Source organism: Jaculus jaculus, chromosome 8 (assembly GCF_020740685.1).
Source record: "Jaculus jaculus isolate mJacJac1 chromosome 8, mJacJac1.mat.Y.cur, whole genome shotgun sequence".
NCBI classification, from domain to species: domain Eukaryota; kingdom Metazoa; phylum Chordata; class Mammalia; order Rodentia; family Dipodidae; genus Jaculus; species Jaculus jaculus.
The window spans coordinates 137570438-137596907 of NC_059109.1; the positions used below are offsets into that span (position 1 = coordinate 137570438).

Below are 26470 nucleotides of genomic sequence, written 5' to 3' on the forward strand. Positions count from 1 at the left end.
AGGGGACCCTTGCTGAGCACAAGTAACCCTGGCTCAGCACTGTGGCTTTTGAGTCAATGAATGAAGCACCAAGCAGGGGGTAAGAGAGCCCAGCAGAGGGGAGTGAGGTCTGTCATGAACACGAACGTGCCTGGCCTGCCTCTCTCATCAGGCCCCTGGGGGTCAAAGCACAGAAGAACTGCAACTAAGTCCCCTGATTTTCCAGGTGGCATCAGTGATCACATGGAGAGGGGTCATTATCTTACCGCCACTGGGCCTGTTCCCCATGGCAGTAAGTCACAGAAATGCATGGATCACCCGCAGACTTAGGTGTTTGAGTCCAAGTACCAATTTGCTGAAATATAACATTTGTATTTTGCTCATCACCACAGACTCAGAAGACTATTTCATTTGCTTTCTTTTTTTCAATTTGTCTTTCTTTTTCTTTATATTAACCTTTTATTATTTATTTGAGAAGAGAAAGAGACATAGAGGAGAGAGAGAGAGAGAGAGAGAGAGAGAGAGGGAGGGAGGGAGGATGGGCCTCCAGCACTACAAATGGACTCTAAATGCATGCAATACTTTGTGCATCTGGCTTACATAGGTCCTAGAGAATCAAACTGTGGTCCTTTGGCTTTGCAGGCAGGTGCCTTAACCGCCATCTGTCCAGCCCCGTGTTCTTTTTCTTTTTCATGGATATCTTGTGTGCATTATATACATGTTCACAAGTGTGTGGGCAGGTATGCGTGCATGTAGAGGCCAGAGGTTGATATTGGGGGTCTTCCTCAATGACTCGCTACCTTATTCCTTGAGTCAGAACCACTTGGTGAGTCTAGAGGTCACCACCCAGCCTACATTAGCTACCCAAAGAGCCCTAGAGACTCCTTGTCTCCACCTCCCAGAGCTGGCATTACAATAGATGCCACTAAACCTGGCATTTTCACGTGGGTTCTGGAGACCATGCTCAAGCAATTTACCCACTGAACCACCTCCCCAGCCCCCCGAAGACTGCTTGATGCCATTCCCCCTTCCAGGGCCAGTTCTTGGCAGGGAGCACTGTGCCTTAGGGACTGCCGTCAAATATTCCCGGGTTCTTCCCTCCTCCCAGTGCCTCATGGTCTGCCGCCTTCAACTCCAGCTTGCCAGGCTTTGCAGACATGGGCAGAGCAGCTCTGCAAGTCACCACACCCCAAACCATCTTCACAATGAATTGTTTCATATTTCAATTTAGGTTATTTTTTCAACTTAAGTCGAAAATTAAAAGGGAATGTTCTATCACCACCACATGAGGAAAGCTGACATGACTCGTCATAAATTTAAAAAATATGAATGTACAATTGAGGGCAGCGAGAACAGTGTTACAAAAGGCGCCGCCGCCTGCTGTCCCTGGGCACTGAGAGGGTGGCGCCAGTTGGAGAGTTGCTGAAGGCATGCCCAGTATTCCCCTGGGCACAGCTGCAGGGAGCAAGAAGAGAGGGAAAGGGGACATCTTCTTTGCTTGGGAGTCAGTGGTGAATGTCACCACGGGGAACTCTCTATGGTCATGGTACCCAGGTTGCTATAAGGGTCAGTTAAAATGCTGCCTCCCCTGAGGGCCAGCTGGCCTCCGCTCAGCCTTCTCTGCTGCGTGGTGTCTTCTGGTCTGAACCCTTGGTTCTCTACCCCTAACCCTGCCTATCTCAGCTGGAAGGAAGACCCCAGGCAAGGGTTGTTCCAGCCTGGGGTTTGGTTTGGCCCCCACTCACAGGTGCTGAGGGTGAGCCGGCCCAGTGCCAGGGAAGAGAAGCGGGGTCAACTCCCTTCTGCGTCTGAACACATCACATCGGGAGCCTGCCTCTCTTCTTTGCAGCCCATTAGTGGACTTTGCTTCTCCAGGCATCCCTCAACCTGCGCCATTATCTTCTTTCATGGATGGAAATTTTAGTGTCAGGAAAGAGATAACCACAGCTCCGCTTAAACACTTGACCCTCTCTGATTTGTCTGTTGAAATTTTAACCTCCAAGATGATGGTGTTAGGTGGTAAGGTCTTGGGAAGTGGGTAGGTCATGAGGATGGAGCCTTCATAAAGGGGGTTAGTGCCCTGCTAAACCAGGCTCCAGGGAGTCTGGCTCCTTCCATCACGACCACTGAAAAGCACTATTTAGGGGTCAGAAAGGGAGCTTGTGCTAGCACCTTGAACTTGGACTTCTAAGACCCCAGAACTGTCAATACATTTCTGTTGTGTGTTAGACCCCAGTCTTGGCCTTTTGCTACATTGCAGAAGCCCAAATCAACTAAGCTGGAATTCTTGAAGGCCTGGGCTTCAATCTTCTCATTTGTTTCATGTCATCGGCTACTGGTTGTGTTTCTCCTTGCAGGAGTCTCCACAGGACCGCTCTGGGTGCCTAGTTGGGGTCTGCCTCTGGCATCGAGACTAGGCTCAGAAGAAAGTCTCCTGAGGGAGTGACAAAGTCCGGTGGAAGTTGTGGGACCTAGTGAATGACCTCTTCTTTTAGAAGGTGGCCATTAGGAGTACTGGGGGAGCAAAGATGACCCTGAGCCCCACCTTTTACGATAGGACAGTCAAAAGGCTTTGCAGATACCTTGAATCTACCATAATGCCTTGCTAATGAAGCCAGACTCCAGGGCCTCTGACCTGAGACAGAATGGGGAGGCCTGCGAGAGCTGGGAAGGAAGTGAAGGGCTCTCTTGGTGCCATGGGGCCCTGTGCACAGCATCGAGCGAGGGAGCATCGTCTGTACTCGCTGAAGCCACTGTGCCTGTGCAGGGCAGTGAGGTGGTGGGACTCTCCAGGACCACTAACTAACCTGCAATCTGCGGTGACTTTAGTCCAGACCTCGGTCCCACCTGCCACTCTGAACTCTTTCCAGAGTAGCAGGGAGCGCGCTGGGGCCCATGAGTCACCGGTGTAAAGTACACTCAGCGCCTTGGCCAGCAGGTTGTCGACCAGGGTTAGGTGTTATTAGGTGTGCATTGAGAACTCTTTCCTTCCTAGGAACCCCAAGATTAAAGACAAACAAACAAAAAAAAAGGAAAAGGAAAAAAAGAAAGCAACACTTCTGTGAAGTCATTTTTTTTTAATTGGCTTAGAGCTGGTGGGGGGTGGGGTGGTGCTCCCTGGAGGTGCGCAAAGGCAAGTGTGGACCTGAGTGTACTTGTGCACTCGAGTTGTGGAGGGAGGGTAGCTTTGGAGGGGCCCCCACCCTACCCCACCCCATCCATGAGGAGCAAGCGTCCCTGCCCCTCTCCGGCCTGGGTGCGCCTGGGGCCGCTGCGCCTCGGGGTAGGCTCCCTCCCTGAGCCTGGGAAGCGACCCCCCGTGCGCCCCGGGTTCAAAGGCCCCGCGTGACAGCTCCAGCCCCTCCGAGGGGCGGGGAGGCGAAGGGGGTGGTGCGGGAGCCAGAAAAGCCCGAGCCAGAGCCGGCGGCCCTGCGCAGGGATGGGTAGCGCGCTCTGAAAAGTTCGTGACCGCCGCCGCCAACTCTTGACTGCAGCCCGGACGCGACAGGACCCTACCCGGCCCCTGCGCCCTTGGCTGCCACCAGCGGCTCTCCTCCAGGCCCGGTGCTCCCACGCCTGATTGGGGTTCATGGAGCCGGGGTTGTGGCTCCTTTTTGGGCTCACAGTGACCTCCGCCGCAGGTAAGCGAGCAGGGCGGGCGGCGCGCCTTCCCTGCGCCTGTGCACACAAAAGGAGCCCGGGAGCGGAGCGGGGTCTCCTGGGGAGGGGGAGCTAACGTTTGCGCGGCCCTAGCATCTTAGGGGCGGGCTCGGGGGTTTGAAGATGAACCCAAGGACAGCCCTCCACTGGGCCTGGGGGTTGCAGTTTGGGGGACTTGCTCAGTTCTTCACGAAGTTAGGAACTTTGCAGACAAGTTTCAGGGACTATACCAAATGCGTGCAAGTTTTCAACCAGCGCAAATAACTTTCATACTTTGCAGAGAGTGAACACAGCTTGCAAGCTCTTCACCAAGTACGCATGCAACTTGCAAACTCTTTTTTAGGACATTTGGCATAGCTAGCTTGGAGACTTGGGGAAATGTGCCCAGGCTGCAGACATTTTGCCCCTGCTCCCAGGTTTTTCTGGGGGGGATAGTGGGTCAACCTTGAGACCTACGATCTGGCAGCTCATGAACTTCTCCGTATGTTTCCTCCAGGATCTGTGCCTTGCCCCCAGCCTGGGGGCTCTGGCAGGTCCAGTGTGGCTCAGGGTCCCACTGCAGCACAGTCGGAGGGGGATTGTGAAGAGACTGTGGCCCGGCCTGCTGAGGGGACCGCGGCCTTGGCCATGGAACAGGGTCCGCAGCCTGGAAGCGCTGGGCAGAAGCAGAGACCGGGCAGATCTGGGGAGCAGCCAGCCCAGGGGGGTCCTGCACACCACCGTGCCAAGCGCTGCACGTGCTTTACCTACAAGGACAAAGAGTGTGTTTATTACTGCCACCTGGACATCATCTGGATCAACACACCCGAGTGAGTCGGCTGGGGTGGGGGCTTGGCTCCACTAGGCCGGGTCTTCACACACTCTGAGGGGAATCTCAGCCCACTTCAGTGGGCCCCACAGTCTTCCCTGGCGCAGTATTCAGTTGTTGTGGGTCTCCTGCCAGCCTAGTCCTGTCTGTAAGTCAGGGGTGACCCACATGTTCTCTGTGGGCCTGGCTCAAGTGAAACCCAATCCGAGGTTGGAGATCCAGTGGGCAGGGGGCTGGCCAGCAGGGTTAGATATCTGAGAAGTCTCTCTGGGCCTCCTTGGAGACAGAGGGGCTAAGTGGGCCGTGCCTAGCTCTTGACCCCACCTGTCTCTGAAGAATTTGACATTCCTTGAGAGCAGCTAGCCCCTGGGGAATGAAACGCTCCTGAAATGGCTCTTTTCCTCCCCTCCCCTTCCTGGATACCCAGGTAGTGTGGACACATGGCCTTTCTATGGATCTGGCTCCAGTTGTCCATGGCCATAGTCACAGAAGTCCCCTCTATTATTCCTGGCCTGGCAATAGTGTGGTGATGCAGTCTAGGGTCAGCTTGTGGTGAGGGCTACCTTCCCCCAGGTCATGGGGAAGGTATGAACACCCCCACCTCCTGCCCCACTCCCATTCACCCTCCAGGAGCCTTGAACAAGACAGTAATCTTGCAGGTAGGGTAGAGGACTTGACCTAGCTCTGGTCACCATCTTTTGGGCCTGGCTCTTGGGAATCTGGAATCTCAAACTTGAACAGAATGCTGCTGAAGTCCATCCTCTGGGTGCTCTTACCATCTCTTGGGATCAACCTGCAGGTACCACTTAGGGATTCCTGGCTGGGGACGGAGATGGTTGTGAACATCATCAGTCTGGGATGGCAGCTCCGTCACTGTGTTCAGAGGTGTCTCCATTCCCGTCCCTTTAACTGAAGAGACCTCTGAGTGTCAGCTTTGGAGGGGATCATTCACCCACTGAGACTGCTCAATAATGAAGTGCAAGGGGGCAGGGATAATCCTGAGAGCTCCAGTGTCTTTTGACTCCAGTGACAAGACCTCTAATCACATCCAAGTAGGTGTGAAAGTCACCCCACTACGCCTGAGTGGCAGGCAAAGCTAGGTTCACTGGCTGAGCCACTCAGATGCCTTGTAAAGGCCAGAGGCTTAACTGGACCCTGGCTCCATTCATTGAGTGGCTGGCCATCTCTATCCTGTAGTTTTCGGTTCCTTCTGAACCAAGAGCTGTGCATTGATTGGACTTTCATCCTGGGTCTCTCCAGCTCTGGAGCTGATCCTCATGGCATGATTTGCTCGTCTGGCAGGAGTCTGGTGAAGCTCCCATACAAGCTGTCAACCCAGGATGGGGCGGTGGAAGGAGAACAGAGTTGAGTGTTGTGCTCTTGTGGCCCATCTTCCACTCCCAGACAATATCAGGGTCAGCTTTCCTCAGAACCGGCATCACCCTGAGACTTGTCCTTCCTAATGCCTACCCACCTGCCATCATGACCTACCAAATGAGGGCCACAGAGCGGGGAGCCATGTGTAGTCAGTGTAGGTACCTCTCTCATCTTGGCTGGAAGTTCAAGCTTCCAGTGGAGAAGGAGAGAGAAGACAGTCAACCCAGTGAGAAGCTGGGCTGGTGGGGGCAGGGTTGGAGACCATCCTTGGTCTCTGCCTGTCCTCCAGGGCCCTGAGCACAGCCTGCCCACGAAGTGAGTATTTGGGACACATCCCAGAGGCTCTACAATTACCCTGAGGTATTTGAAGTCCTGGGTCAGAATTTTGAATTGGCTTGGGTGGCCTGGCAAGAAGCCAAGCATCTGTGACTTTTTCAAGGTCAGACAACTGGTTACTTTCTTCTAGAGTCTGGTCAACCTTTTCTCTTCCCATACCTTTATTGTTTGTTTTTGTTGTGGTGGTGGTTGTGGTTGTTCAGCACAGTTGGAAAAGGGTGGTATCCTGGTGAGCTACTTAGGAAATACATTGACAATTGTCAGTCTTGAGCCCTTTGAAATATTGGTAAGAAGATATTTCCTGGATGATCTTTCTCCCTTCTTTCTCTCTGCCTTCTTCCCTCCCTTTTTTTTTATCTCTCCCTCCATTTCTCTCTGCCTTCTTCCCTCCCTTTTTTTTTATCTCTCCCTCCATTTCTCTCTGCCTCTCTCTTTTCTCCCTTCCCAGCCTTCATCTCTCTCTTCCCCCCTCCCTTAAATAGGTCCATGTGCTATATATATAAAATAGGCAGGACAAGCTTACAGTTTAAGAAATGGGCTGTATTGAGCTTGCAATGAAACGGAAGACTCTGACAGGCATTGACTTATGCTGAAGGTCCCTGGTTGTGCATGGTTGGGTCTTTTCCAGAGAAGCCACTCAGCTGTGTCTTAGCCTCACCTTTTGGCAGCCCTCACATCACTCCCTCTTCCATAGTAGACCTGCCTATCTTGCTTTCAAAACATCCCTACCAGGGATGAGGTCTGCTGCTGGTCCCCACTGGCTGCTTGGAAACCTGGAGGAGGTGTGATCCTCATGCCTCAACCAAGTGTCTCGAACTTCATGTTTCCACCTTTTGGTGCTGTCCCTTCTCCTGCTCACTGGGCTTTGTGGAGATTGAGTCTACAGTCTGAGTAATTGAAGAACTTCAAAAAACAGTGTTGAGAAGAAGGTTGTTTCTGCTATGCCCAGGACCTACAGTGCTGCAGAAATAGTGAGGAGTTACTGTTGTGCCCTGTTTGGCTTATTCACAGGAAGCTAACCATGTAGGTTGTCCTCAAGAGACCTGTTACTCTGTTAAGAGTTTTGCTGACAGGTCTGAGATTCTCTGGTTCTTCCATTGGTCCTCCCATGTTCCTCCAGTGCCTGAGGTCAGTTGGCCTTTCTAGCAGTGACAGCAGGTACACAGCCCATGCTCCACTAATACTGGACTGCATTGTCCTGCGCTTGGCTCCATGTTCTCGAGTTTGCTGTTGATGTGGCTCTTGTCTGCAGGGCTTTCTCCCATCCAAGAGCTCTCATCACCCAGAGCGCGTGGCTCTCTTCAAAGAGCCCATGTATCTCTGAAGTCATCTGTAGGAGTGTGCATCTTTTTGGGATGCCTTACCCATCACTTTGGTCATATTATCCAAAGGCCTATAGCCCCAAAGAGGAAAGACGTGTGCCTTAGCAACTGTGCTTCATGGCTCTGTGAAGGCATCTAGAACCATAACCAATAGATGGGATGGTGATATTTTCCTAAAACTTTCCTTGACTATAAGACAAACTTTGATGACCCACATCCAGACATTCCCACCATTGCCAACAGAAGCAAAACCAGAATCCAAGCCCAGGAAAACACATCCCATGTTATAGCACTGAAACATTTACAGAGCATAAGATAATAAGATTAGAGCTGGTGAGAAAGACCACAGCACCCACACGCTCGTGTGCTGGGTCTGCGCATCCCTCACGGGTAGAGGAAAGGTCGCAGGTCTCTTGCCTTCAAAGGAGGTGGGGACTGCGCTAGTCAGAGCTCTCCAGACAGACAGAAACAGGAGGATATGTTTCTGTGTTCTCATGGAGAGAATAAGCTTACATGAGCTGCAGGCTACTACCAGAAGCTAGAAATTCCAGTGGGAGCTGATAGTACTGCCTTGGGTACCAAGAGAACCCAGATGAATGGTTCCTTCTTTAAGGGACCTCAGTCTTGATTCTCAAGGCTGTCACATGGTTGGCTGAGCCCATCTAGATTGTGGAGGGCTACTTTGCTCAAAGTCGACTGATGTAAACAGTACTGACATCTGAAAAAGACTTTCCCAGCAACATCTACACTGGTGGTTGACCAAACAACTGAGTGTTGTCTCAAAAAATGAGCCATCATGGGATATTGGTTCTAACCACGTCCCACAATGGCCAGCTCCTCTGAGACGGGTAGTGGAGAAACAGCTAGGCCCATCAAATGGCTGTTAGAACACCAGTGTAGGCCTGCCATGAGCATAGCCTCGCCACCTCCGTGCTAGGGGAACCTGCCATCTGTTAACGTCTCTGGGGACGTTTGCAGGAGCCCGTGGAGCTGTGTTGGTGACCGTGTTTCCCAAACAGAAATCGGAGCCACATGGCTGACAAGTGGGAATGTATTTATGGAAAGAGCAGAACAAGACATTGGAAATCATGACCGTGATGGAAAGTCTGGGATTTCCAATCCCCACTGGCACCACGGCGCTCTGCCCTCCATCCTGGCCATGACCGTGTGTGGTAGGACAGGCCATCAGCTCCCTCCCTCCCCTCTGCAAGGTATAGACCCTGCTCCAGCTGTAAGACAGTGACCAGAAGGGCTTCTCTGGGCTCCTCTGACCCATCTCCTACAGGACATTCAGCCTGCTGCTCAGCCTGTGCTGGAGCCTGCCACACTTACTTAATCATCTAGGAATGACATTTGTTTTGAGTTCTTTTCCTCTCCAAAGAAGTAAAGAGTAGAATGATAATAATAATAATTAACAAAACATTTTGCCTTTTAGTGCATTCTACCACAAAAGTACCCAAATCCTGCCTTGGCCTTCTGTTGTCAAGAAAGTCATGCTAGCATGTTTCCCAGGGGCCACCCTACTGAATGGGTGGGGTCTGGGACCCCAGCTGTGCACCCACAATGGCTTTTAGAGGACCCCAGTAAAGTTCGCCCTCTCCTTTGAGGCAGCCTTGGCAGGATCATTGGTGGAGATGGGTTTCTTTAAGGTGAGAAGGGCAGTCTTTGTTACTATCCATCATGGTATTGAGAAAGTGCAGTGGATGACCAGTCTCGATGATGATGATGATGGTGTGGGCTGACTGCACATCCTCACCTCATGTACACAATAGCTAGGAGCTGCTTTCCTCCCTAGTTCGCATGAGGCTGAGTCACTTCCCCAGAGTTACAGAGCCCTATCTGGCTCCAGGAGCTGTCTTTCAGCCTCTGCTAGGTACCTTTTCCCAACACAGGACTCACTGCTCTTTGGTGACTCCTGCTTCCAAGGAATGTCTGTCTGGGCAGCACTGACCAGTGATAGAAAGACATGGGCTCCACCATGACCACTTCAGAGTAATTCTGTTCCTTGTGATGACAGTACTGATGATGACTCACGTATGTCTGATTCTACATAATGACATATTTGCACCTTTGCAAGATTCTTCTCATAGACACAAATGATCACAAGAGCAAAATCCCAGATCCGTGTTCCATCACATGTGTGGTCCCTCACACATCCTAAATTTTATTCTGGAAATACAGTGTTGACTTGCTGAGATCACAACTCCCTGTTACCCTTCAGAAACCCTTGGCAGACCCTGGGCAGACTCTGTGAAGACCCCAAGCAGACCCCGGGTAGACTTTGTGCAGACCCCGGGCAGACCCAGCACACTGAGAGCTTTGTCCTCATAGCAGACATTACTGGGATGTGCAGGTTGTGGATGTGAGGAAGAGGACAGGGACTTACAGCCACATGCTCCATCTCTGGGGGGGGGGGGGTTCCTTTCCTGGCTGTTGCCTCACGTGCTTACACTGATGGTCTTTAAGTGCATGGCCTCACATGTTTCCCTCTGCCTGGTGCCGTCACTCAGGTTGAGAAGGAACAAGAACAGATCTTCTCAAATCCACCCCTGCTTGCAGGCCCAGCTTCACACTGACACATTCTGGGTCAAAGACTCATTCTATTTAGAGAGAAAGGAACTCCAGGCCCTCTCTCGTCTGCATTCTTACCTGGAGTGGGAGCAGACCCACCTGTCATGTGGAAGAGCTCAAATTCTGGGCTCCATGATCTGTGCTGGAATCCTCAGCCTCCACTTTGGTGATGCCTTTTCTGTGAACCTCAGTCCCCTGACTGTATACATGGGGAGTAAAGAAGTAGTCAGAATGACATTGGAAAGTGCATAGGGCCTGGCCAACACGATGCTTTGAACTTGGTCAACACTCAAGGACTTAAAGGCACAGCCCTGCACAAAACCTTCTCCACCCCAGTGGCCCTGCTGCTACTTCCCATCCCATTCTTGGAATGCGACAATGAGTAGAACATTCCTTCCTGAGTACCCCTGAGGTCGGCTTCTTCGGACCATCCAATCCTGGTCTCCCTCAGTGGCCTGGAGTGCCCAGATCAAGCTCATGCCCTCTGTCCCCAACAGCCTCAGTGCCTGTATATTAGCATTTGATTAACATAAGGCTTGCAGACCCTGGGAAAAGGTGTGTCTGGCTTCTCTGCAGCAGATAAGCAGCTTGATAGGGGCACCTGTGTCCAAAGGTTGCTCCAGGCAGGATGGGAGTCAGTCCCGCCCTCCTCAGTTATTTCCTACTGCTTCCTCTGGCATGGATAAATGCTGAAGGTTTGGAGATGGGCTTGGTGCGCCCAAGGTCACTGGGCCAGACACCCACTGCACATGGTAGGTGGATGTCACTTCATGCATGGATGCTGTGCTTAAGATCAGTGTGTTACACTCCTGTGAGGAGATCTTTGGGAGGAAGGCATGTCTTCTTATCTGGAAGGAAGAGTTGAGTCTAGCAGATTATACTGCTGGTGTTTGTAGCTGTCAAGCCACAGGGCCCATTTTCTAAACCACTACACAGTACCCCGACCCCAAAGTAGGCTCCGCAGTGTAGGAGTCCCTGAAAGCAATGCAGATAATGCAGTGCACATGGGTTTACGACATATAACCCTACCACATGCTTTTGAGGAGAACGTGCAGAAGATGGTGCTGGCCAAGTGCTAAGTAATGCCAAGCTCAAGGCTGTGACTAGCAAGGCTTCGCTCCATCGCTGCTTGTTCCTCCACAGTGAACACCATTCCCATCTCCTCCCTGGCAGTGCAGCACACCTTGCTCACTAGCCTTGAGCTTGTGTAGCATGGTTCTTGGGAAATTTGACAGCAAGATGCTTTACAATTTAAGAACCTTGGGACTCAATTTCAGAGTTGGCTGGAAAGGTCAACCCTACGATATGACTTTTCTCTTAAGTTCCCATGGAGCCAAAGCCTTAGAGTCCACCTAAGGAGGAGACATGTCCAGAGGCAAAGTCAGGCTCCCCTGGAATGCAGCTGACCCACTCCCCGCTTGAGGCTCCAAGGCAGCTTGATTCGAAGCACAAAAACTCAGTATGAAGGGGTTGTGACCCTACTCGACCCGGAGGGAGCATTTGGATTTCTGTTAGATGAAAGGGATGTTGCAGCTAGGAACTTGGCCTTAAATCTGAAGGCGGACGAGAGTCCCTGACATCTCTGGTGTGGTTTATTCCTGCAAGAATTTAAAACAAAGGAAGCTGGGAGGCAAACAATGCTTTTCTTAAGAGGCTCCTCTGCCGTGGCTGGAACCCGCCCGACGTCAACATTCAACATTCCAGGCCTCCCTCCCATGCTGGACCCACAGTATCCCAGCATGTCTTGTTGGGCAAGGAGCAGTTAAAGGGCTCATAGAGACCATTTAACCACCACCCAGCTTTTCAGCAGCTCTGTCTCACATGAGAAAAGGGTGTGCTCTTATTCCAAGTCACATTTCAGAGGGTAACAGAGAGTGCCCAGAGATGAGACACACACTCACACGAACACACACAAACACGCATGCCCATGTATATGCATGCACATGCATGCATGAGCACATACAGATACTTTTGTCCCTCCCTGGGTTCAGACCCAATTGAGGTCGGAAGAAAAATCAGTCAGCTGATGCCTAGTGTGTGGCAGATGATGGTAGGGGTGAACAGCTTGACTAGGCAGAGTTTGAGGCACTGACCCACCCTCTGGGTCTCCCTAGATCAGCCCAGCAGTACAAGGCAACCTGTTGTGTTCTCCCCAGGCCTGGCATGGAGTCTCAAAGCCAAGAGCTCTCACCCACTTGGGGTCACTCAGCAGGGTCTTCTTTTATGGCTGTCTCAGACTGACTTGGCATTAGCAGGGGACCCTAAAAGACAGGCCTCTGGAACATAGCAGTTAGGAGCCCTACCTCCTTCCCAGTAAGTTAAAAACTAGAGACAGACTAGTTTCCTGAGTGGCTGAGAAAGGCCCAAAAGCAGCAGTGGCCTTAGGCACAAGTGTCCCCAGTGGATAGTTTCTCCCCACAGCCTAGGGAGGGACAATGGCTTTGTTGAAAGTCACAAGCAACTAATGAGGAGAGCAGAATTTTTATAAATCTGATTTCTGTGGGGTTATTTTTTGTGGCTAAGAATGGGGCCTGGAAAGCAAGGTATTTCGTTGGGGGACAGACTTTCAGGGGGCACTTTAGCAGGAAGAACAGAGGCACTGGTCGGACACTGTTTTCCGAACATGTCACTGAGCACCGGTGTCCTTCACTGAGAACATATGAAAGAATCAGGGTCCAACCTGGCACTTGCATGCCCTGCCTCACCCTAATCCTTTTTTCTTGGTTGAGGACAAAGCCATACCTCTCATAGTGACCAAGAATCACTAGCTGGAGGGAAGTGACAAGGTTATTGGGGTTACCAAAATGGCGCCACACAAACACCAACCAGAAAAGGGGAGTGCCTTGTCACCTTTGCAATGGCATAAGACAGCCTTTTCACCCTGTCACCAAGGCCTTTTTTTTATCCCCAGCATGGCATCACCTGAAAAGTATCTGAGCTGGCTTCTCTTGCACCTTGCATGTTATTTAAAGGTATGTGTGATGGTGTTAGCGTTTCCTAAGAATCCTTCCAGAGTCCTATCCTTGTAAGAATACCTGCTCCCTGTCTTACCCCTCTGTTTCCATTATGGCAGCTATTTCCAGCCCCATCTGTCTGCAGGTTTGCATAAAGCTATAATGAAACCGTGCCAGACAGACATGTGTTCTCATGCCTACATTTGACTGGGAATACATTAGGGTCATGGGGGGCCAGGGAGAGGAATTCTAGCCAGGAGTTTTCAAAGAGGGGGAAGCCAGCCACTCATGGGATTCCCTCCATGGCTTCATTCTTCACCTACTGGAACTTGTTTCTCTATGGCTTTGTGTGTGTGTGTGTAAAAGGGCTACCTCTCTAAAAACTCTCAGTGTTCTCTGTTCCTTGGACTCCGGTGTGGAGGGAGGACTGGTTCTCTGTTGCATTGAGCTGGGGGTGGGGGAGTGTCTGTGACTTTGATCTTGTGAGAACACTGCCTTGTGGCAGTAGGCCACAGAACAGAATAGACAGTTTGGGAGAAAGCTTTCTAAGTATAGCTGGTGAGATCCTGGGAGCGTGGTGGGACAGGGACCACGCTGAGTTGCAGTTTTCTTATTGAGGAGGAATATCTAGAACCTTCTCCAGGGCTCATGCACTGAAGAAGCACTGGTGATGGGTGCTGGGAAATCTCGCAGTGAGATTTGGAGCTGGGTATACCTTTATAAGGAGCCAGCCAGCCAGCCCTGTCATCTCTCACGTTGAGGGAAATCACCTGCCTACAACTGTCAGAGTCGTCAGTTTGGCTGCAGCTAAAACTCCCCCCCTCCACTGGGCCCCCTCCACCTGACCTGTGCCTCATCCACCCATCCACCCATCCACCCATCCATTCGTCCACCCATCCACCCGCCCATGACTCCTGAACTGTCCATCATGATGTAGATGAGCTGCAGCTCCTCCACCTTGAAGGGTGGGAGGACCATGCTTATTCTGGGGAAAACCTTTACATAGCATACTTGTCTCATCACAGTGACCACAACAGCCAACCAAGTCACCTTAAGGGAAGAATTTATTTAGCTCATGGTTGCAAAGGGTCTGGCGTCATGGTGAGCAGGGCATGGCAGAGCACAGCAGTTCACACCATACTTTGGAATATCTTAAAAGTTAACTATCAACTCTTGGCACATGGTACACTGCTTTTGATATTCCCAAATACCCTAGAGTCATGGGCTTTTTCTTAGGGCTGAAGGAGATAGCCACCCACATTGTAGGGTGGCTGCATGAATGCTCTACTTTGTGCTCTTCCAGCTTTAAGTTGTGAGGATTCTCAGCAGCACAAGAGAGCTGCGGATGGCCATTTCCCTGTTCTGATGTTTGCAACACATTGTTCTTAAACTCTCAGAGTCCTCTCCCCTCCCCACTGGCCCAAACCGAGATCTTCAGAGGTCTCACTTTCCCAAAGGGCTCCCTGGCTCAATGAGAGATCTGACCAACCTGTCTTCTGCCCTGAGCACTGGCCTATACCCTCACAAGCTCTTTCTCCCACTGGCAAGTCTACCGTGCACCAAGGATATAGACATAAAAGGCCAGGTGCCCTTCTACCTGCCTGTCTTCCCCTTGATCTCTTTTATGAAGTAAGGTGCATATTCCTCTGTATCTCTCTATCACACCTGCCTCATCTGTTTTCTTTCTACATGCACACCTTTTCTCTTCTCTGTCTCTTTCTTTTCCCTTGCTTCTCAGCTCATACCTGGCCCCCTCCCCCTGCTAATTTGCCCCACACTGTTGCTCCTGGGCTGGCAGCAGCATGATCCATCTACAGTTCTCCTGGCTCCTCACCCCTCCTAGTTGTCCAAACTCCCATCTCAAGCCCATTCCCAAAGGCAATGTCAGAGCCTCTGTATTTGAACCTTTGTCACATGCAAGGCGAGGTCTATATGATATCATGCAGAGCACCTGTGCATGTGTGTTTTCTACTTATACTCTGAGGCCCTGGGGGACCTGGGGTTTCTGGCCTCTTTTCTTTCTTGAAAGTTGGGAGGACTCCCCATGGGCTATTTAACACAAGGCCTGGCCCACAGCAGACTTTTATGTGTGCTTGGTAAGTGGGCAAGGGGTAGGATCAGTAGTGACAGAGACTTCTGATAGGCTTCACGCAGGGTCTGGGGTTGGGTCTGAGCATCTTGGGATGGAACAGGTAGTATGCTTTGTTTCCACCTGCCCAAGGACAGTCCTAGCCAAACCAGACATTTCTCAGTGGGTGCAGCTGGAAGGAAAGGATTCCAGCCAGCCAAGTGGGTTTTGTCCCAATTCTGAACATGTTGTTTTGCATAATAGTACAGTGAAGAAAATCTCTGCTTGTCCCCAGCAGCTGGAGATCCTAGAAGGAGAGACCTTTCTGTCACACCCAAGACACTATGGCTACCACCTAAGGAATGGACGGTTTCAGCTCAGTTGGAGTTCATGGTCACAAGCAGCAGATATTAAGCACAGTGCATAGAAGGGGCTTAGTGGAAGGACACAGGACCCCTTGGACACAGAAGCAGTCCATGTCCAGAGGGAAGAGCTACAGGGACAGTATGGAGGACCCTGAGGTCCAGTTGAATGGATGGCACAAGAGAGGCCCACCCGGCACTTAACAGCCCCAGAGTATCTTCTTACCCTGGGTGTCCTCCTTTAGGAGTCTTAGGGGAGAGTGTCTGATTGGTTCATCTGAGGCTACCTGGTAGGGAAAAACAGAGGCAGATGGGTCAATCTCCCAGGGTCCTCACACAATGGGAGCGGGATGAGTCCTCAGAGGAACATGAGGGGACTGGATTCACAAGGCAGAAACCATCAACAGTGGCCCCAGGCTCTGGAGAGCCCCTGACTTTCTATCCTTTATCAGTCAGGCTTCTGCTTTCCAGTTTGTTTTCCCCTTGCCCTGTGCATTTGTACACAGTAGGCATCCACTAGGTGCTTGTTCAAATGAAGTCACACTTTCCCAGACCTAGACTATTTCTCTACTTCCCAACTCATCAGAACACCATTCCAACTGTTTAATGTTTGAAAGATAGAAAAGGATGTGACAGATATTACTCACTTGCCCAAAAACTAAGCTTGGTACAGTCAGCAAGGGGTGCCTTCCAAGGAGGGAATTTAATAAGTCTGAAATCGAGCCATAGCTTGACAGCATGTGAGGGTCTCTTCACTGTGGAATGATGGGAGGCTGTGCCCAGTGATGGCTGGTGCCTGGTGGCAGGAGCTGCTGACTGTGTGCTAGTTAGTGGGAAACTGGGGAGGCAGATCATGAACTTTACATGTTTCCTAAGTGTGACATGAGAATACCCTAGTTGTTGGGAAGACATTCAGCCAGGACTTGGACTTTTTAAATGAAAATGATGACAACTATGTGTTTAAAGACAAAAATAGTACTAGGTATTCATTTTGACAGTGTAGCTTATCACCTGCCTGGTGTCACTTGTGAGATAAGTCACTAGCCTGGGAATAGTAAACTCTGATACTCATAATGGCCAGACATGTAGCAAAACTGAGTAGAGGACAAATACAAAACTTTAGGAGTGATGGAGGCTGGGACAAGTTGGAAAGCTTGTGTGCAGTCAGCTCTAGGTGGTCCCTGCCATGGGAATGGTGTCAGCACAAATTTTAGTCATTCACAAGAAAATGAAAATTGGGGCATCTCATAGTATTTCCAGATGTAACAAAAGCTGCTGATTGGAAGAATCTGACCATGTCAGTTTGCTAGCCTGTGTATGAAACCAGAACTCTCCTGTCTTCTTTCTAAGAAACATTTTTGAAATATTTTATTTATCAGAGAGAGTGAGAGAGAAAGAGTGAGAATAGTCAGGCTAGGTCGTCTAGCCACTACAAACCAACTTCAGACACATGCACCACCTTGTGCATCTGGCTTACATTGGTACTGGGGAATCAAACCTGGATCCTTAGGCTTTGCAGGCAAGCGTCTTAGCCACCAAGCAATCTTCTCCATTCCCTGCCTTGGTTTTGATTCTGGCCAAGACTACCCTAGCATCTGTGTATGGAGGTACTCAGCTCAGGCAGAAGTGGTTATGGGGATTGTTAGAGGGAATAGCCGTATGATGGATGGGCTTTCTTGAGAATTCAGAACTTAGCACGTGACTCCCCTTTGCTGTTTTCCAGGTGGTCTTTGGGAATATCTGTGCCTGCCCTTCCAACCACAGGTACACAAGTCAGTTTCATGATTAAAAAGATGGAAATTTCTTTAAGAAAAGGCAAGCTAGAACTTAGAAGCAATGTTTTTTTTTTTTTCTTAAGTCATTTTCCTTATTTAAAAGCTTCTTATAAAGACAAATGAACGGCTTTCAGTTTGGTACTGCAGATGAAGAATGAACATGGGCGATTTGGGAGTTTAATATTTAATAACATTTATATATGACATTTGGGGAAAGTTGACAAATAAGGAACACTGTGATAAATAGCACCCTGGCATCACCATCACTGATCAAATAATGAATGTTCTTGGTACATAAGTTGAGAGACAATTTATTACACAAACTCACACCCGGCATTAGACACTGCATATGTAGGTACGACGGAGAGGGTTTGTTTATGCGTTTCTTCATCTGCTTTTCTTTATGGGGCTCTGTGTTATCACTGAAATATCAACAGATGGAGGGCTGCCTGGCTTTGCAAAGATCTGCATTCTCTAAGCCCTGCTGCTGAACAGTAGGCTGACACAGTTGGGTAGAGTATGCTGGTCCAAGATACTCCATCGTCTAATTCTGTTTTCATGGTTCTGCTACTGGGCCTTTCTTGTTCCACATTCAGGGAGTGGTGGCTACGGACAGTGACGGAAATGTGCACAAGCACAGCTCTGAGGAGGCAGTGGTGCATGATGGGACCTGGCAAAAGGAGGGTAGTAAGGAATGGCCATGCGTGCCATGTGGCTTTCTGGTTCCTTATAATGCTTCTTTGTTGCTTAGTCACACATCGCAAATGTAGGCCTGATGGGTGGCATTTCTCCACCTGATCAAACACACGGCTTCCCAGGCCAGGTAAATAATGGAAACGGCTAGTTTCCATTCACCACTAACTCGTTTTCCCATGCAGCATCTCATTCTGTTTGTTGCTCTCACAACCCTCTTGCCATTCAGGAAACTGTTGGGAGGGCTGAGTGGTTGTCATATATAAGAGCTTTACAACTTAATGATGGGATTACCTGGCCACCTCTCTGTACTCTGTGAACCTTATAGATGTCTATCCATCCTGGCTGCACATTCCTTGGCCTGTTGGCCATTTTCCAGTAGCATGTCAATTCCTGGAAGCATGAACACATGAGAAGGTCTGGTTTGTAGCTGGACTCTGCTTCTCCCCCCACCCCATGTGTGCAGAAGCTTGGCCTTTCTGCTTCTGTGTATCACAGGGTAATACAGTGGGTGCTTAATAGATGTTGGCTGTTCTTTGCAATGATGTTGGTAGTTACTGAAGTTCATTAGGGTGGAAAAAAAATCCAGTCCTGCCAGTCTAGAATTATCTCACCATTATCAACAAGTTGCTCAATGAATAGCTGTTTGTTTTGTGAGAGTCTTACTCTGTACTCCAGGCTGGCCTGGAAACTTACCACATATCCCAGGCTAGCAGCCAACTTGTGGCTATCCTCCTGCCTCAGTCCTTATGTGCTCTCTTTTGTGTTTGGCTCAAGGCTGGTATAAAATAAGACACTTGTGATAGGCTTGTTTTATATTTGTTTTTTTGAGACAGTTTCATGTTGCCTGGGCTGGCCTTGAACTCCTGATCCTCCTACCTCCACCTCAGAGTACAAAGGCCTCACATCCAGTTGTGCCATCAGCTCTTGAGGAGTTGGTATCCAGCTCTCGTACCTGAGAGGACGCATCCTGACCCGTCTCTGACTTTGGAGGGACGCTGCTGACCTTGCTTTGGCTCATATGCCCCATATCACTGAAGTGAGTCTCCAGAACTGAGAGCCATGCACCCTTCTTAGACCGTGCTCCAGGGAGTCAGAGTCCTAGAACTCCCTACCCAAAGGTCCCCAAGGCCACTTCCAGGGCTTGACGCTCAAGGACACAACAGGGCTCAGGCAATATATTCCCTGACCTGCTAAGAGGCAGCTGCTTGTAGGGTTGAATAGAACTTAGTGGCACGTCTGCCTGGGAGTAAGCGAGGCCCCCTTGCTGGGGGATGGAGCAGGAAAGAAGAGAGGGTGCCACCGCTCCCTGAGCTATAACACGCCAGCAGTGAACTCCAAGAGGGCTTGGATTCTATGTTTGAGGATGGGGCCTGGGGTGTTTTCAAAGATTTTCTTCCAGGTTGGGGGACAAAACTATTTCATGAGCATGTCTCTAATAACAAACTCCATGTTTGTTGCCTTCCTTCCGTACTGAAAACGCTTAAGAGCGCTCGGCTTCAGCTGAGCGCCTCTGCGTGCACCAAGCCATGACCAGCTGACAGCAATTTCCAAACTGCAGGTCTCACTGCTGATGGGAAAATGGGAGTGTTGTTATTCCTTGTGTGTAATTTTCACCAAGAAACGGAGGACTGGATTTGATGTCAACACTCAGAGATTTAATGTGGCCCTATCACAGGAAAAGCATACCTTTAGCCAAATCTGGACTGACAACAATGGCTGTATTGTTTTTCTCCTCCTCCCTCCTCATCGACCCCAGTCCTGAGAAAATATGGGTTTGAGTCAAGGTCCAGCTCCAGACAGGACCAGACCCCGATTCTTTCCCTCCATTTGCTTAGCAGCTGGGCTTGCCTGGGGCCACAAGGGACCCGCCCTCTTCTGTTTCTCAAGGGCCTTGGTGGGTAGGAGTATAGAACAAGAGGAGAATAGAACTGGGCAGAGTGTTCCGCTCTGGTCTCCAGCCCAGCAGGGAAGGTCGCTGCTCTGAACATCATCTGGTCACTGTGGGCTCCCTGCCCAATTCCTCTCACCACCCCCAAAAGGCTCCATGGTGCGTGTTTCTAAAGGAAAGAAATTCAATTTGATTTTATTTTGAAAACACAGAGAGGATGTGAGGCCACCCTTTGAGGTGGATAATTGGTGATACTCCATGGGGCTCATAGAAACTTAGGGGATGAACAGGAAAGCCGAGACTTACTGGAAAAGCGCCTTTGGCTCCATAAGTTTCCTCGAGTTATGAGTGATTTGTCCCCAAATCATGTTCAACTGAGCATTCATGAATTAAGCATATGGTTTCAACTTTTTCCCACTCAGCCAGCAATCTTCTGTCCTCTGGAGAGCCATGGTTGGGATGTACGCACTTCTAAGGACCAGATTTAAACATTTCTTGCTCCCAATGACACGCCTCCTAATGCTGACCCTAAGCAGAAGTGGTCAACAATTTCAGATGTTTTCCTACACAGTAAGATTTCTCCAGGCTCTGTTCCATCCTCAGCTACTGTGCCAGGGCTGCTGTGGTGGCTCCTGGAGGGCCCAGGGAGCCCTGCTGATGCTTGTCTCTGAGGAAGCAGCAGCACCCAGGGCTCAGGATGTCGCTCTGGTGCCTGCAAGTGCATGAGTGACGTTCTTCCTGGTGCCACCTGCAAGGCCTGCTGTATATACTGTTCAGACACTCAATTATTGGGAACGTTGCTAGGGGCAGCTTCGGGCAGTGGGCTGGATGGGGTCCTCATAAGTACCAAAGGTCTGATAGGTACCAGGGCTCCGAAACCAGTGCTGTGCCCAAGACCTGGATGGGAACCAACATGTGAGACAAACCAGATGTCCATGTCCACCTCAAGTATAGAAAGGACAAGCTCCAGGCAGAGTAAACTAGTGGCCTCTCCTTTTATTTATTTATTTATTTTGGCTATGGTGTGTAGTATGTGTGCTTTTGTGCATGTGGACACACATCTGTGTGCACATGTGTGAGCATGCATGCTCATGTATGTGTACGAAGCCAGAGGTCAATGTTAGGTATTCCTCTTAAATTGCTTTCCACCTTAGTCTTGGGACAGGGTTTCTGGCTAGACTCGCGAGCCAGAGAGCCCTTGAGGCCCTGAAAGTTTCCTGTTGCCACCTCCCTGGTGCTGGGACCACAGGCTAATGTCGTCATGCCTGGTTTTTATGTGGGTGCTGGGGAGATGAACTCAGGTCCTCACACGTGTCTAGGAAGCACTTGGCCCACCGAGCCATCTTCCCTTCCCTGGTTCTTAACTTTCTCACTCTCGAAAAGGGAGCTGGAGGCACAGCCGGGACACTGAGACCCTTTCCCGGAACAGTCAGGCTTGCACTATTTGATCTGGAAACGACAGAAAGCCTGGAGTGTGGCAGATGTCTGTCACTGTGAGAGGCTGAGTACACAGGTGTGAGCAGGCTCTGTGTGACTCCTAGGACAGTTGGCCTCCGCCTGGTTCCCAGGCTCTCCTTAGCACCACCTCACTTCCTGGGGGTGCAAGAGTTGCCTGGTCCAATGCAGTTAGCAGACCTCCAGATGCTCCACCCTGAGGGTCCCCTGAGTGGAAGGCTGTGCCCACTCCCCTGACCTCCCCTTGTGCTCCACAGACAGACCGTGCCCTATGGTCTATCCAACTACAGAGGAAGCCTGCGAGGCAAGAGGTCCTTGGGGACATTTCCAGGGCGTTCCCAGCCCTCACCACGGACACGCTTGCGCTGTGCTTGTGTGGGGGCAGATGACAAGGCCTGTGTACTTTTCTGCACGCGAGCCCTGGATGTCAGCAGGTATGCCCACCCCCCAGTCCCACTCATGTCCCCAGGCACCAGTTACTGGTGAGCAAGGCCAGTACAGTTCAGGGGCTTCTCGAAGGTGGGCACAGGGTGGTTGAGCCTGGTCCAGTGGCAGTGTCACTGGTCCCCACCGCCTCTGAGAATGGTGGCCTTGCCTGTCCATGGCTGGGACTGGTCCCTCCAGGCAATTTTCTCCTGGTTCTTCCACAAACCACAGTAAGTTGATAACACTTAGCTATGAAAGACCATTTCTCACACCTGTGCATGTTTTCAGTTTCTTCACAAAGAATACATGGGGGCTTTGAGATTGCTCAGTGGTTAAAGTGCTTGCCTGCAAAGCCCTAAGGACCCATGTAAAGCCAAATGCACACATCTCGAGTTCATTTGCAGTGGCAGGCCCTGGCATGTCCATTCTTTCTCTCTCAAATAAGTAACTTTTTTTTTTTTTAAAAAAAAAGCAAATTGGAACTTATGGTCTCATTTGCCCACTTCCCAAGTGGGACATGAGGATCCTTTTACTGGGTATCTTGTATTTGTTTTTTGTGACCCTTGGAGGCCCCCAGATTCAAGACCCACCCTGTGCTTTGCTTCAGTTGCTCAGGGAAGCTCATAAATCCATTCTGCCTGGTGAGGGGGTGCCCTCAGACCTGCCCCAGGATGGCCAGTCCTGAGAAGACAGATGCCCTATGAATGCCCTTTTGCTCCTCTTTCCTTTGAAGACTCATCAAGCCAGCCAGGCAGAGTGGCTTGTCACAACCCTTCCTTGCTCTGTGTTTCAGATAGGATGCTTGTCCCTTGCACCCTGTCTGAACAGGGTGAGCTCAAAGTGAGGCAGGCACCATAGGCGTGGGGCCTGGACTCACTGTCTGGAAGCCCTAGTGCTTGCTGTGTTTTGTTCCTCATTCTGGGCTTTTGAACATCCTGTGAATAATAGGCATGATTTGCAGCACATAGACATCCTCCCACTGAGCTCTCAGCCCACAATCTGCCTGAGACGCAGTCCTTGGGGAATGTGTTAATGTGCTCGTTGGTGGGAAGAGGGAGCCATATTTTGACACCTTAAAACCAACCACGTGGAAATGCAGGCTGATTCACTAAACCAGTTCTGTCCCCACAGTGATTCTAGAAGAGCAGCAAAACCAGATAAGGAAGAGAAAGGAGAGGCCGGTGAGGCCCACAGAGGCCAGCATCACAGGTGACCATGTCTGTGCATTCTTTCTGGTGCCACAGGGCAAGGGGGCATCTGGTCTCAGAGTGGACAGTAGGGCCCTAGAGGTCATGGGTGGAGAGCATCCATTGACAATGGTGGTTTTGGTCCTAGGCTTTGGGGGAAGAGCAAGCTTGGGCTGCAGATGGTCATTGTTATCTCTTTAGCTCTGGGCAAACCTGTTCTATCTTTGGGGCCTGCCGTAGCATCCTTCCTAGTTCCAGGTGGTAATGTCCAGTTGGAATCTTACTGAGCCTCACCAAGCCAGATGCCTGCCATTCTAGAGCTCCTCAGGTCAAGCTGCCCAGTCACCCTGGCCTTACCACTCATTTTCCATGGCTGGTTCTAGATGGGGGTAGGGTACCATACCGTACATGGGCTGTAGAGCCAGCCCCTTGGCTCTCCAGTTCATTTTATCAGTTTTTTTTATTGCCTTCTCATCCCAGGGGTTTCCTGCAGCCAAGCTGGGTTTGTTTATCATTCTATCAATCAGAAATCATTATTAATGACCTGGTTGCACATCTGCAATGGGATGGTGTTTTATGTTTATAATGGTAGCCTGGAGGTGGCTTTGGTTCCTACAGGGACTTATCAAGGGAAGATTAAACCAACTTTCAGAGTACAGGAGCTTTTCAAATTGGTGAGACCACTTGCAATGGTGTGGAGAAGGTTCTGTCAGCATCCATAATAAAAAATGGAGGAAGAGGCTGAGCAAGCCTCAGTGGTTAAGGTGCTTGCTTGAAATGCGTGACAGCCCAGGATCTATTCCCCAGAACTTACGTAGAAGTACACACACAAAGTGGCACATGCAGGGGCTGGAGGCCCTGGCACGCCCATCCTCTCTCTCTCTCTCTCTCTCTCTCTCCCTATCTTCTTTCCTGTGTTTGCAAATAAATAAGCACTTAAAAAAAAGGGGGCAGGAAGGAGGACTGGAGTTGCAGGGAGGTCCCGGGAGACTGACGATGGGACTCGGACTCCAGCTGATCCCAACTCAGCCTCTTCATTCTTTGCCCTCTTTCTCTCTTGTTCACACCAAACCAAACCTCTCTGTGATGGCAGGATGTGATAAAGACCACCCATCTGTCGTTCTTTTTCATTCGCCTATGTGTTCATTCACTTACACAATCATTCAGCAAAGCTCTGCTGAGCACTTGATCCATGCCAGACACAGTTCTCAGTCTTCAGAAACCACAGGGAATGAGGCAAGTGGTCCATCAGAGGCTAGCTGGTGGTGGCAGCAGACAGAGAAATACCACATAAAGTGGGGCGGGCTAGGGCGAACGGGACAGCGGGATATGGAAAGGGAGCGTGCAGTGGCTGGGGGTTGTCTCACTGGAGAGGTGAAGTTGGTTCCGAGATGTGTAGGGAGTGAGAGGGTAGACTGGAGCTGAGGGAGGGAGACAAAGGCCTGTTCAAGCCAGCAAGAGACCTTGTGTAGAAAAGCACACGCGTGTCGACCTTTGCAGCCACTTTTATTGTTACATGTTTAAAAGATGAGCTTGAGGTTGGTGACGTGTCTCCCATCAGAACCATGGGTGGTGGCCTTCCAGGACTTTATAATTCATATAAAGCTCCTATAAGCTTTCTTGGGAGGAAAAAGGGTAAGTCTTCGATTAAGCCATGGTCCCTGCCTTCTTGCTAGATTTGAGTTAGTGACGTCCACAGCCACACTCGAGCTGCTTTAGCTTGGAATCAGAGGGAACCGGGCCGCAGGAGGCCTCTGTGGCCTCACCTGCTGCTCTGACTCCCTCCACGACTTCCCGCTCCTACGGCAGTTGGAAAATGGAGAGAGATACGCTCACATCTGGAGACAGCTGGAGGTGTGGCTGGAAGAAGTCACTGCTTGACCTTGGGAGAGCTAGTATTCTGGCCTAACACCCTCTCTTTTCTTCTGTTCTCTCTCCTGAAGATATGTCTGAGCCCAGGACACACGAGGCCCCCAGGCCCTAGGCGGCCACCATCAAGCTTGCTTCCCACAGCGGATCTCACCCTGCCTGCCTGCTCTCTTCCAGGAAGGAACCAGTGTTCATACTTGGTTCAAATTTCCACCTCTTTAGGGACAAGGAGTGAACCAGCCCAGGGCAGAAAACCCACCCAAAGAGCCCCACTTAACAGTACACCCATACTCCAAGAATGCCCAAATCCAAATGACCCCAGATTCCCTAATGGGTAAAATGATCCCAGATGTGCCTGGGCCCAGACGCCTGCAGCTCCAATTTCACACAGGAAATTGTTTTTGGAGAGGTATGGCACGTTGGAAAGCCACTTAGTGGCTTTTGACATGGCTCCCCTTGGAGGGTAAGTGGACACCAGGCTGGTTCTTTGCAAAAGTAAACACATGTCCCTGTCCTAGCACCAAGCTCGTATGGGAGCAGCCAGTGTCTGTGGCCTGCGTGGTGTGCACGCGAGAGCTGCCTGCAGGCTAGGTGCCATCCAGTGAGGACGTCAGCTCGAGGCCTGCGTTGCAGCAGTTCAGTGGTTTGTGAGTGTAAAGTTCCTAAGGTCAGAAAACATCCACTGCGCGTGGTACCAACCATGGGAAGAACGGAACGCCAAGAGGAAGAGGAGACACGAAGCCTTGGTGTTTGACACAAGCAAAGAAGAAAATGGCTGTCTGCTGGTGTTACGCGCAGGGGCAGCTTGGGCCTTGCTGGTGCCCTGGGGTCGGCCTCCCCCGTGCCCCCTGCAGCCTGCAGCCCTCGAGCTGCGGCGCCTCCAAGCCTTGCTTGCAGAAAGCCGCTGTGAAAGCGGCGCTACCCCCAGCCCGGCTCTGAGCTTGAACATTTGCTTTCGTGAATACATGTGCGTCTTTGGGGAGGACACAAACTCTCTGTAAATTATGTAAATTCCTATTTATCTATATAATTGGCAACAACTGGGAATTATAACGCCCAACGGTTCAAAATCTCTTACAGCTGTGCCTTTTTTCTGCCATGCTGAGCGCACGGTGGTGAGCATGTGGGGCCGTGACTCGGCATGCAAAGCCGGCTCCGCAGGCGCCGCTGGGAAGAGGCTGCTCACCTCCCCGATGGGCCGAGCAGGGAGAGCCCACCGTTGGGCTTGTACTGAGCACGTGCGTGCAGAGACTTCAGATGGTGCATGTGGAGCAGCATCTTGGCCAGACGTTAAGCTGCGCAGGTGCTTGTCCGAAGTTGCTCCAGGTGAAAAAGAGTCTGTTGTTCGTGAGGAAGTGAAAGCCGCTGTTTGCTGGCAGGATGCTGTCCAGTTCAGAGAAGTGATTATTTATTGGGGGAGTATTCTCTACTACAACTGCTTTATGGGTCTGTCAAAAAGTAAAGTCACTCTGTGTATGTATGTGTGTGTGTGTATATATATGTGTGTGTGTGTATGCATATATATATATATACATATATATGCATACATATATAGAGATTTTAAATTGTGTTTTGAATCCAAACTCAAATTCCTTAGATTGAATTACACTTTTAAAGCAACACATATGCACTGTTTGGCTCAGTGTTGAGATGGTGTCTCAGAAATTCATTCATTCATACAAATAGCCATAAAATACTAACTGTCAAATGCATAATAAAAAAGAACTTACAAGTTTA

General features: G+C 50.4%; 1 protein-coding gene across 1 annotated transcript; it reads left to right on the forward strand.

The window, feature by feature from the left end:
* Window positions 1-3411: 3411 nt before the first annotated feature.
* On the forward strand, window positions 3412-26470 carry Edn3 (endothelin 3). The gene is made up of 5 exons (XM_045156860.1): window positions 3412-3620; window positions 4136-4448; window positions 21509-21685; window positions 22809-22886; window positions 24808-26470. The coding sequence occupies exons 1-5, from the start codon at window positions 3569-3571 to the stop codon at window positions 24815-24817; spliced, it is 630 nt and encodes a 209-aa protein (XP_045012795.1). The 5' UTR covers window positions 3412-3568; the 3' UTR covers window positions 24818-26470.